This window comes from Sturnus vulgaris, chromosome 10 (assembly GCF_052056855.1).
Source record: "Sturnus vulgaris isolate bStuVul1 chromosome 10, bStuVul1.hap1, whole genome shotgun sequence".
Lineage (NCBI taxonomy): Eukaryota > Metazoa > Chordata > Aves > Passeriformes > Sturnidae > Sturnus > Sturnus vulgaris.
In genome coordinates, this window is record NC_142252.1 from 18,582,111 (window position 1) to 18,594,335 (window position 12,225).

Genomic DNA, 12,225 nt, shown 5'->3' on the forward strand with positions numbered 1-12,225 from the left:
GAAACAGGACTAGGAGCTTGTAATTATGCTGGTTACAATCTGTACTAATGTGATATTATTCTTCATTCTGCTGACAAGTTCTAGGCTGGTATTTACTAACAGATACAGAGCTACAGGTGAATAAAACTGGTGTGACTCCAACATAATGAAGAATTATACTGTTAGTATTCCACCCCCACTATTTACAATCTAATTGCCATTTGTTACTGTGGCTGTTGGTTTCTACATTGAGTCTTTTTAATTAAACGTTGTACATGCATCATTAGACAAACTTTTAGCTTTTTAAAATTAATTTTGGATTGTGTCTTGTTCAAATTTATTATTCATTAGAGCATGTAAAGAATCTCAAAAACCTTCTTTATATGTATTCCCTAAACATATATAAACACATTAGCATAGGAAAGGAATGTGTAAATACACATAATATAATTAGCACTTTCACTAATGTGTACCTTTCATACCTTATAACTGCCACTAGAAAACGAAGTATAAAGTGTAATTAGAATCTCTCAGAACTAACAATATTAAAAATCCTAATTGTATGTTATTGATAAAGTTTAACACTATTAATATATTAATTTTGACAGTTTTTTTGCAACCTCACTTGAGTCTAAGAATAAGCTAGATTATTTTCAGTAGTTAATTTTTAATCAGCTCCATGTTTTCATAAATTAGGCCAATTATTCTCAGTTAGCAGAAAATAGCATTAACGAAAATATTTATTAATAATAATGTTTGTAAAGATCTATTTCTTAATAAAATATAGGCACTAGGCATAAATGAACCCAAAGAGTTTCCATGTATGCAAAGTACTTATCTCCATGGCTACATGAGCTAATAGACTCATGTTTTATACAACGTATATGTACCAGAACATTAATCTATTATTGAACAAAGCAGCAAATCTGGGTCTTTATGACCAAACATGTGCTACTGTTGGATGCTGGCAACACAATCTGTTGTCACACATGAGAAAAAACAGATCCAGAGAGATCTGAGCAGTGCCCTTGAGTGATGGGTACAGAAACCTGCTGGGCATTCAGAGCACAAGTTCCCCAAAGTGGCCCCTCCAAGTCTCCAGTGCCAGAACTTATCCCCCTCAATTTTCATTTAAAACTCTTCCATTGAACACTTTGTTACACACAACACATCGAGGATATTTTCACTTTTCTACATGAAGTGTGCAGGCCTGTTTATCAGTGCAAGGTCTTCCTAACAAAAGTCGTGACTTATCCTTGCCATGTGGTTTCTTGGCATGGAAATCACAGACCCTGCCTTCCAATCACTGTGTAAATGAAGAATGTTAGAATAAGTGTCCTTAACTTGAATCTATATAAATGGTCTTGTGCAGTTTCACAGTCACTGATCTAAGAGTATTTTTTTAAGTTTACAGGATGACATAAATACCAGCAAGGTCTAAAGGAATGAAATCTCTACCACCTCCCAAGGGTAGTTAAGTGTCAGGGTTTTGACAGTAACCAGGTAGCTGCCAGCTTCTCCAAAATTACCTCGTGCAGTCTGTATTTCTGAGATTGCCTCTGCACTCCTATTACTGTCTTCAGGCTTCCCAATAGTCCCAATTGCCCCAGCAAAGTATTCAAAACCAAAATCTGAGCATATATTTGTAAAATAAAGGATTTTTATTTTACTTCCTTCAAAATTTCCCTGGCAATTTAATATGAATTAAAATCTGTTGAGCCATATGGTGACTTTTCTTTTTCTTAACAAACATTATGATTTTCAGATTTTCTACCATGATTTTTTCTATTTTTGCCATAATGAACAACAAAGCTTAGAGGGATCAGCACACAGACATCACTGGTTCAAGTATTAATGCAGCCACACAGACAGACCAAAAGGGACCAAAAAAGAAAAATGTTTTCAAAGCATTTTAAGCAAGTGAACCCTGTGCAATTATCTATGCCCTGTAACAAAACAGATTTTCACATTCACCAAAACAGCAGAGTCAGAGAAGATCATGGATCCTGGCATCCACCTGTTTCTCAGCTGTAAAGAACTTGCCTTTTATGTATGGTACAGAATTACAAATTAATGCTTTCTGTGCCACCCAGCACTGCATTTTTTAAACTGCAGTATAACTGAGCAAAAATGACCATATATTGATTCCAGATTAGGACTAGATGGAGAGAGAAACAATCTCACTCAGGCTTCTTCTTGTGAAGAGCGAGAGCAAAGGCAGAGCTCACACCTGTGGAAGCAGAGCACTTGTGAGTGTGCCTTGGGCTGAAGCTATTTGAAGAACAGCTCAAACAGGAGCCCCTGGCAGCCCCTCTGTCCCTGCACACATCTCCCTCCAGCTCTGCTCTGCACTGACTGCTGCTCTGCCAGCTTTCTCCCCAGCCAGTGCCAAGCGATTTAGCCCCTGCTAAAGAAAAAGGCAAAAGCTGGATCTAGCTGGCTTTACTGGATCACTCAAATCCTGCCAAAATGTGACATCAATATGCCATTGCATCACCAAATGGTGCAACGAATGCACCTGCTTCAGATGCATTAGGAAAAATGCCTGTAACACACTTCACTATTAATCTCTAGCATTTGGATCTTGACAAATTCTACCAATGTTTGTTCCTCACTCACAAATAACATAGCATGAATAACCACTGCTAAATTCACAAGTCTTCTACTACAAGTGTGATTTTCATACCCTGTTTGAACATTTAAATCACGATGCATATAGTTAGATTTAGGAAAAGGAGATATTGCTACACACTCACATTGACAAATTTCCCCGTTTTCCCCCTGAGAAAAACACAAGAGCCTAAGACTTAGAACAACAAAAAGAAACAGTAAGGAGAAGATATTTTCAAGTGCCTTAGAAACATTTGGCTATTGTAGAAAACCTGCACACTGACACAGGAATGGACACTCTGGATCTACTGTAGTCAGAGTGAAAAATTGCACCTTCAAGATTACTAAAAGCTAAAGAGTCTAATAAATCTCAACAAACAGCAAAGGCATCAGGGCTACAAGTTTAAATAGGACTTGTTTTTTTTATCACCTAGAGCTAAACTTATAAATTGAGCACTAAGACAGCCAAATATTTACATCTGAAAAATCTGTTCTCCATATTTTGTATTTTAAGTGAAACCATGGTAATTCAAATCTGATATTTTCACCTATCTAAGTGCTGTCACCCATTGTGAAGTTTACAGTAATCGATGTCTAACATACGTGGACAATTCCAAAGACGTATTTTAAGCTCATCAGCTCATAATTGAGGTTTTCAAAGCGGCTTAAGGGATTTAGACAAAAAAAGTATTCATTTCTTATTTCTTTTTATCACCAATACTAAACTCTTTGGCTGCTCTGAAAATCTGAGTGAGCTGGATATGTATTCACTGGATGTAAGAGAACTGTCACTTTTGCTATCTATCTAAAAGATAAACCTTTTAAGCCTAAGTGAAAAAAATAATTGGATAGATTTTGCTTATGCCATCACTAAAGACTTTATGAACTCATGTTCTGCAAAAACCCATTTTTTTAGCTGAATGGGAACACTTCAAAAAGGCTTTTTTTTAGTCAGCTGAAATGAGAGCTGTGATGATACAAATGTGCTGGTTTCAGGAATAAGAAATCTATTTTGCATTGCTCTAGTACATGCTTAAGGTTAGGTTGCTCTGGTCTGTCAAAAGCATCATAAAGTTTTGTGTAGTTTAATAGTGAAACTTGAGAGCTCAGAGCCAAGAAATTACACAATCTAGCAAATTCCACACGCTGGAGGTTTTCTGTGCTACTGAATATAGACACACTGGGTAGGACAGAAATTTACGATGAAATTGAAGCAACTGCTCCTTTTAGCAGATTGGGAGTTTCGGGTTTGAGGTGGCGAAGTAGAGGAAAAAGCTGGATCCAAGATGATGCAGGTGTCTCCTGCAGGATTTAGCCAGGCCTGTTGTGCCAGTTTACAAGGTCAGAATTTTGCACATACGGTGCCAGATTTTTGCCTATATAGCAGTGTCTTTGGCAAGCGTTGAAAAACGCTACCAAGCGATACTATCAAGCCAGAACAAGAGTCTCCTGATATTTTCTGGGAATCACAACAAATCACGTTCTCTCTTCATACGCAGAGCACAAGGTAGGGCCCGGCCCGATCCTTTTGCCGAAACCCGGTTAATTGCGGCGCTCCGCGGGCAGGGATCGCTCCCGGGATGCGCCCGCGCCGGAGCCGCTCCCTGCGCGCCCTCCGCTCCCACTCGCGACCCGCGGAGGCTCCGTGGGCCACATCCAGGTTCTGCCGAGTCCTGGCTCCGGGACGCTCCGATTTTTGCTGCTATGCTTAGTAGGGCTTTTTATTCGTGCTGTTTTGTATTTTTTTTTTATTTTTTCCTTTCAATGTCTGCAGCGGGAGCCGCCAGCGCTGGCGGGGCGGTGGGGCCGGGCACCGCGGCTCCTGCGGGACCCCGGCGGGCTCCGCCCGGTGGCCGCGGGGCTCCGCGCGTTCCCTGGATGCTGCGCGCTCCCCCTGCGGAGGGAGGGAGGGAGGGAAGAAGGGAGGAGAGAAGGAAGGAGGAGGAGGGAAGGGGGGCGGGAAGGAGGCCGGGGCTGCCGGCGGGAGGCGGGGGAGGGCGGCCGGGGCCGGGGCCGCCAGGCCGGGGCGGCTGCAGCGGGACGAGGCGCGGCGCGGGCGGGCGGGCGAGGCCCGGCAGCAGCGGCGGCCCCGCTCCGCCCCGCGGCTCTCCCCGCCCGGCCCGGCCGCCCCGCAGCCCTGCCCGGGTCCGCCCGCCTGCCCCGCACCCCCAGCAGCGGCTCCGGGGCAGCGCCGGCACCGCCTCGCAGGGGGAAACAGGCAGCGAGGCGAGAAGAGAGCGGCAAACAGCTCTGGGGTACTGAAACCAGTGCAGGAGCTGCCAGGACAAACGGAGCTTTAGCCAAAAATAGCTCGATCAGAGTTAGGCTTTTTTTTTTTTTTTTTTTTTCCTTTTTTTTTTTTTCCTTTTTTTTCTTTTTTTTTTTTTTTTGTCTTTCTTGTAGTGGAGCCATCAGAAGTGCCCCCCGCGCAGCGCCCAGCCGAGCTGCCGGCCTGCGGGGCAGCGGAGCAGCCACGGCAGGATGTACCAGGGACACATGCAGGTACGCGGCAGCGCTCGGGGGGCTCGCAGCGGGCTCCGCTCCAACGCGGCTACCGCAAGTTTCGGTGGGTTGAGCGCGGGGGAGATGCCACCCTGGCACTGTGCAACAAGTGACCTGGTGCGGTGTGACCGTGGCACTCCAGCTCGGGGACAGCAAAGGGAGCGGCGTGGCCGGGGCTGGCGCTGCTCAGGGGGGGAGGATGGTAAAGGGGTTCTGTCAACTTTGTAACTAGGTGAAGTTCTGTGTGTATTTCTCTATGTACGATGCCTGCTTGTTCAAACAGATTCAAGGGAGTATTCCAGGGCAAACATTGTTACGGCATGCTTTAAGTGACACATGTCTCCTGCCATCCTCTTGATGCATCTCTTCCTGTATGTCAAGTGAAGGGCAAACAATAAGGGAAAAGACAGAGCACTAGCTTTGCAAAATCTGCAAAGGTTTCACACCACGCTCAAACTGTCGATTTGCTCAGTGTATTGTGTTTAAAGGTGATGGATTTCTATTTTTCCCTCCCGACGCGGGTTGAGGATTGATTTTGCTAAGCCACGGAATGACTTTGTAGAATGAATTCAAACACATGGCGAAGAGACTTCAAGATTTTAGGCAGAAATCTTGTCTCATGATCTACTGATCTACATTGCCTTGGCAGAATACACTCCTCCCTGATAAAAACATCCTGCTGCCTTGGACCTGATGGCTTTAACCTTGACTCCCGCTCTCCTTCACATGGCTCTTCCTTGGAAAGTCAAGTCTGTTTTGAAGGAGGAAGTATCAAAGCGGAGTAAAGGTTTACACTGATCTCCCAGATTCTTTCCTTTGCTTTGGACCCAGTCTTGGCTTGGTGTTCACTGCCAGGAAGGATCAAATGCTTTTATCACACACAGTGGCCCCAGCCTTGGTGTGTGTTGTTAGCACTGAGGCTGTTCAGAGAGGTGCGAGCTGACCACTCCTGTTTGTGACTCTGCACAGCATTTCAATACATGGAATGGTCATGGGATGGTCACTGGGGACAGGCAGTGCCAGAGGGGGGTGTGCACGGTACAGATGAGTTCAGAGAGAGCTCTGATTCAGCACAGCCTTCCAGAACGGAGTGACACCCGTTACTCTTTCATGTTTGTGTTATCTGGTCGCAGCAGTGATAAATAATGTGTCATAAAACTGCTTGTAATAGGAGAGCAAACAGGTTTTAACAGAGTAGGAATCAATGGAGGGAGTATGCTTATTACCATTTATTTCTGATTATAAGGTTAAAACACAAAACCAATCCTATAAATAATGCTACTGAATGGGACATTGCCAAATAGGCATTTACATCCTTAAGAAAGCAGAAGTTCTTTGCTGTGAGTTACACCTTGCAAGGTTTCAACAGACGTACAGCACTTTATAAAAAGAAATCGAATGGAATCTTGAGGTGTCTCACAGCATTGTAAATTTTCTGAGTCATTAAAAGATTGAAATCAAACTTGCAATAGGAAATAAGGTCAAAACATGCAAATATGTTATGACTGGTGTACTTTAATTTTTTTCTTTCAAAATAGTTTCATTTTCCTAGCTCAAATATAATTAAATTCTAACCAAATTCTCTTAAAAGGCTGGCTGAAGTAAAAATACTATTCCTGTTGAGTAAACTTGTCATTTTTAAAAACAAAAGCCCACCTCAGTTCATCGTCCAAATTTCTGAATATATTTTTGTCCTAACAGGAAGCATTAATGAGCTTCAGATAACACCTACTAAGCCTAAAGCCTTAGGAGAGATTTTCATGTTTAGTGTATCCTTAATTAGAGCCTTTAAGTGAGTCAGGCAAAGACAATAAAAATCTAATTTCTTTGCAAGAAAATGATCTACTGTAATGTTGATTAAACCATGTTGGAACATAAGCTAAGTTAGGATACAAATACATGATCAAACCTTACACTAAGAAAAATGTCAGTGCATTTTAAACATTAAAGGTCCTTCCTTACTATCCAAGACTTCTTCTAAGACTTTTACTAATTTAGGAAGAACTATTTGCAATTCCCTGTTAATCTAAAATAAGGTGAACCATAAACAATTTGGGTTGATTAAGTCAGACACATAAGTCAGTACCCTGGACTCCTAAGAAAAAATAATCTCATTTTTAAAGCACTGAGCCCGTAACAGAACTTACACTTCTTGAAGAGAAGGTGGGGTGTTTAACTGGGTAAACTGCATTACCTGGGAACATCCAAGTGCAGAAGGATGGGCCAATATATAATGCTGGATCCTACACTCTTTAAAGCAATCGCTCTTCTGAAGTCGTCGGGATCAAATGTAGGATCTGATTTAGAATTCCAGTAATCATTTCTCTTTTTCCTACTCTTCTGTTCTCAGATATAAAACTAAAATCTGCAGAAATAATTCCACAGTCCATTTATTTTAAAAGATGTTTGCAGAGCCCATGTTTCAGTAATAACCTGCTGTAACTGAGCTAATTCTTGGAATACTTCTAAAAGGGGAGAGCCTTAACAACCGTAACAAGGTAATAAGCATAATTACAGAGATTGGGAATTTACCTATCTTGGAGAAGCATCAATCATTATCAGCTTCAGTGGGGAATTTCTGACTAAGCTCAGCAAATTTTGCAAGTGTAGATAAAATATACTTTGCATTTAAGCTCTGCTGAAGTCCAGCACCAAGAGTACCAATGAGGCCATTATGAGTGTATCTCTTCTTAATTTTTTGTTTATAGTACAGATTAGGTTTGTTGGAGGTTTTTTTTCCCAAAAGCCAGAAAATAACTTTGTTTATTCCGAAGACCTAGGTTTAGATTTTCTTCTTACCGGTTTCTAAGTGAAGCCTCACAACACAGAAACACTAGAGAAGTCCTAAGCTGGAATTCCAAAGGCAGTTTAAAACATCTAAAAGGAAGGCATGTCCTGCCTTCACATTTCCAGGTGCCTTTCTGTAGGATTTGCTTTTGTGATCACTTGTGCACCAGGTGCTTCCAGGTAAAACCCCAGGAGAGAAGTGAAGTGATCTTCCACAGAGCCAGCACCACGAGCAGCACTAGGATGCAGAGAAGTGCAGTGCCACGGGAGCTCTTTCAAAGCTGCCTCACCATCCTGATGAGCTGAAGCATTTGATTTCTGTGTGTTTTCTGACCACACAGAGCAGAGCAGAGGCTGCCATGGGTCCTGGGGCACCAGCTGCCCCTCCTGGCCCCGGGGGTCAGGCTTCTGCATGAGAAAGAGAACTTCAGATGGGATGCACAGGTTGTTTGTCCACAAACGTACAGCCTCAGTTATGTAAGGAGTCCTGTTTAATTCAGTAGATGTAGGTTCTGACAGGATGGAACCTGATGGATGCAGGAGAACACCCTGGGATTCACAGATAAGAGCCAAGTCAAAACCCTAAACTGTACAGGTGAAAGAGAGTATTTGTCTCCTAGGATAATGTGTGCAATCCTGTGTGTGCTGTTTTCTATCTTCAACAAAACAGCAGCAGACCAGATGGAAGTAGAACATAAGCTGAGTTAAACCCCCAATCACTGCTCTAAAATTGCTGTCATTTAACAACCAACTATAAGATGTTTTAAAGTTTTTCCAGTATATTATAGACCTTGTACCAGTCCTCCTGTTGACTTTTATGAAAGTTCTATAAATGAAGAGGGGGCAAATTTCTGTCACAGAATGGGATTTGCACAGCATTTGGCTTCCTATGGAATTCAAAATAAATGCTTTCAAAACTGTTTGCCCTGATGCTGTATTTAGTCAGCCTTCCCCAGCACAAATGCTTGAACAGAAGAAGTGCTTTGCCAAATGTTGGCATGGGATTTTATATATGGCAGTGTTATGTTTTGAGATGGCTTAATTTAGACAAAGCAGAAATCTTGACCACACAGAGAGGATAGGAGAGATCCTCTGGGAGTTTTTTGCAGGAGCAAGCTTGTTAGTCACAATGCCTTGGCCAGGTTCCAGATCAGATAGTTTGTCTCCTAAACTGTTAATTGCATAGGCAATCAGCTTCATGCCCTTAATTCTTGTGTTGTGATATTTAACATTGTACCATTGGCATTTCCTATTTACATGAAATGATCCATATTAATCATTGACATTCCATTAGGATTTCAATTGTCAAACACACACCTCTATGATCATAGTGGGTCTAAAAAAAATTAGCATGAGTGCATGACAATTCTTTCAAGATGGAACCTCAAGGCTTCACATGTTTTAGTGGGCCTGAAAAGCGTTGCTAAATATTTTATAAAAGGCATTTTTGCACTGATTTCTCAACATTTAAGACACAGCTAACTCACTGAGGAAAGGGAAGCAGAACAGTCTCAATATTAACTGCAAGACCAAATCCCATTTTGGTTTACTTGGAAACCAATTAAAAATAATATAACAGTGTTGGTTACACTGCTACCTAAAATAAACAAACCCCAAGCTATTAAACAGTTATGAATAAAAAAAAAATAACGTGCATTTTTGCATTAATAAAATGGCCCACAAAGAGTATGCACAATGTAAAATTGAATTCAATGCTAAATTGAATCTCTGCTCAGCTGTTAATACCAACATAAACTTAATAACTGCAAGCTACAAAATTTTAAAAATCTGGGGACATGGCTGGAATCCTAAGTGATCTCGAGTGGTGTCTGTGAATCATAACTCCTTGCCTAGGTAAAATTACATTACGATAAACTGATAATATTTTATTATTAAAACTCTTTTCTAAAAGTATTCACAATACTAGGGCAGTCTTTATGTTTTCCATTTTGCCTTGATATTTTCCAGTATTTTAGTAGCAGCTCTACCAAGTTTTTAACAGCAGATTGTGAACTGCTTGTAAATTGGAAAAAGGTAAAACTAATGAGCTCACTTTCACAGAATGAAGTTCATTCAAAGAAAGTAGATGATAAATTGCATTTGGCGAAAGCACAGACCGAAACTCTAAAAACTGTGAGCATTTGCAATGCTGGTAGAGAGAAGTGTTCCTTGAAGCTGTTGAGCAGTTTTACAAGAGCCTAGTAGAAAATCTTGCAAAGGCTCAGAAATTCTTGGCTCATGCTGTATTTTTACGGGATGTAAATTAGGAAGAATTTTACTAACTAAGGATCCACCCTCTAGTCTGGAATTAAATTCATTCCAAACATAGGAAAAACAACTCTAGCATAGTCCCTGTCATATATTAATATAAATGTTAGTCTAAACCCAGTATATAACCTTCACCAAAGAGGCACTGTTTACTCAAGAAACATGCTGTACTTTGTTTTTTTAATCTACCACTATTGTCACAATTTACTTTGCGAAGGAGGGGGGATAAAAAGTTGGAATAAAGTCCACCAGCTGTGTCAGAGCAAGGGACATGAAAGGATGGAAAAAATAATTTATACAGAAACTTAGACTTTAAGAAATCCAGTCTCATACCTCGGCTTTAGGATATTTTGTAATTTATAATAATCTTGTTTCTAAGCAAGCTTTGTAAAAACGGTGTTGATGTACAAACCAGGTCCATTTAAAATCATCTATCCAGCTAATTTGCTACTCCTTTTGCAAATGTTGAAAATGAAAAAGATAAAAGCATTGAAATGGTACTTAGAATTAATCTACCCAGCCCACAAAGTACATCCTAGTTGTTTGTATCACAGAACATCTTTTTGCACAGTCTGTTTCAGAAATAGGTGATGCTGCAAAACTGAGAGAAGCACTTGTCTTCCAAATCAGTGTCATGGCATGTAAACTAGGAGGTGACTTTCTGTAGCTATGGATTTTCATAATTGTCCAGTAATATTTCTAATAAAATGCCTAAGGATCATAAAGACCAAATTCAGCAAATTTTTCTGCCAGGTTAGAATTATTATGAACAGTCTAATATTTCATTGCTCATTGCATCAGGCTTTTGAAGTTCTGAGTCATTGGTATATGAGTTTTACTTCCAGTGGTTTATTTGCATATAAATAAAGAAAATTCTAAAATATCAAGTAAGTGAAACTCATTATAGGCAATGGAAAAAAAATCCATATCTCATCAGTTTACCCATGCCCAGAAATACAACCCAAAGTTTAATGTTAGCCCCTGAATGTGATTTTCCCAAAGTTTGCACAATTATCAGCATTACTGCAGTTCCTCTCAAAAATACCATTTTGTACCCAGCTTCTATCGGTTGGCACGGTAGATGTAAGCATTGTTTTCTTCCTCTACTTCTCCACTGCCTATCAGGACACTCGGATTTGCCACTGTGGCTCCTCTCACTGTGCTGTTTGTTAATTTTCTCCTCCTTGCTGGGGTTTGAAGGCTTTCCTGGAATGTTGTGCCTCCTGCCACCCTGGTGCTGTGTTTCCCTCCCCGCTGCTCAGCCTGGCCATCACTGCTGCAGGCAGCAGGGGCTGAGCTCAGCAGCCCTTGTCACAAAACCAAAGTGTGCCACAGCCAAGGTCTGCTCACTGCCACCAGCACAGGGGGCTGAAGATGGTGCAAAATTTGGTCACCAGCAGAGCTTCACAAACTGTGTGAGGATTAGGAAGCAACAGGGGACTGCCACGAGAAGGGAAGTAGCCAGCTTTAAAAAAAAAAAACACCCGAATTTTATCTACAAGGTTTGCAGGGTAGACCTGTCCCCATAAACTCACTTTTCTCACATGCTTCTCTATTTTGGCAATCCCTACAGGAAAAGAGCCACACCAAAATCTTTGTGAGTTTCTCTGTAAAATGTGGAACATTCTCCTGCTTCATGTTCACTTGTCTTAGAGCAGTCTGATGTCTTCTGGTAACAGGTTCATTTCATATCATTTCCTTTTCACACCTCCTATCCCAATATGGATGTTGAATACAAGTTACCAACACTTTTGGACAGCATTTTTCAATAAAATATGAATTTAGAACAACAAAAGCATGTGTGATAAGGAAAGTACTGTGCAATTAATTCAGAGCAATTACCTTTCTTGATTACATTATGACTTCATTTACTGTTATGAGATATGTAAAAGAAATTCAGATGCTCTTGTCCACTGACATTTAAAAATGAGACCCTCAGAATTCTTTTGACATGCATTTACTATCAATGATTTGGCTTTATAGACTTTAATGGTTTTCAAAAGCTGAGGAAACAAACTTTAAAATTTGCCTCACCAACATTAGAGCCAGCTGTATCTTAACCTTTGAATCTAATTTGAG

The 12,225-nt window shown here is 41.0% G+C and overlaps 1 protein-coding gene across 4 annotated transcripts in view; it reads left to right on the forward strand.

Annotated features, from left to right (window-relative positions):
• The first annotated feature begins 5,040 nt into the window (after positions 1 to 5,040).
• The window catches only part of PEX5L (peroxisomal biogenesis factor 5 like), a 106,128-nt gene continuing 98,943 nt past the window's right edge, over positions 5,041 to 12,225 (forward strand). For 2 of the 4 annotated variants that reach the window (XM_088170980.1, XM_088170985.1), the window contains exon 1: positions 5,056 to 5,091. In XM_088170980.1, coding sequence (XP_088027106.1) covers positions 5,071 to 5,091 — 21 coding nt within the window. In that variant the 5' untranslated portion in view covers positions 5,056 to 5,070. Of the gene's footprint in view, positions 5,092 to 12,225 lie in introns of all 4 variants that reach the window. The other 2 variants (XM_088170976.1, XM_088170978.1) reach the window with 2 other exon arrangements.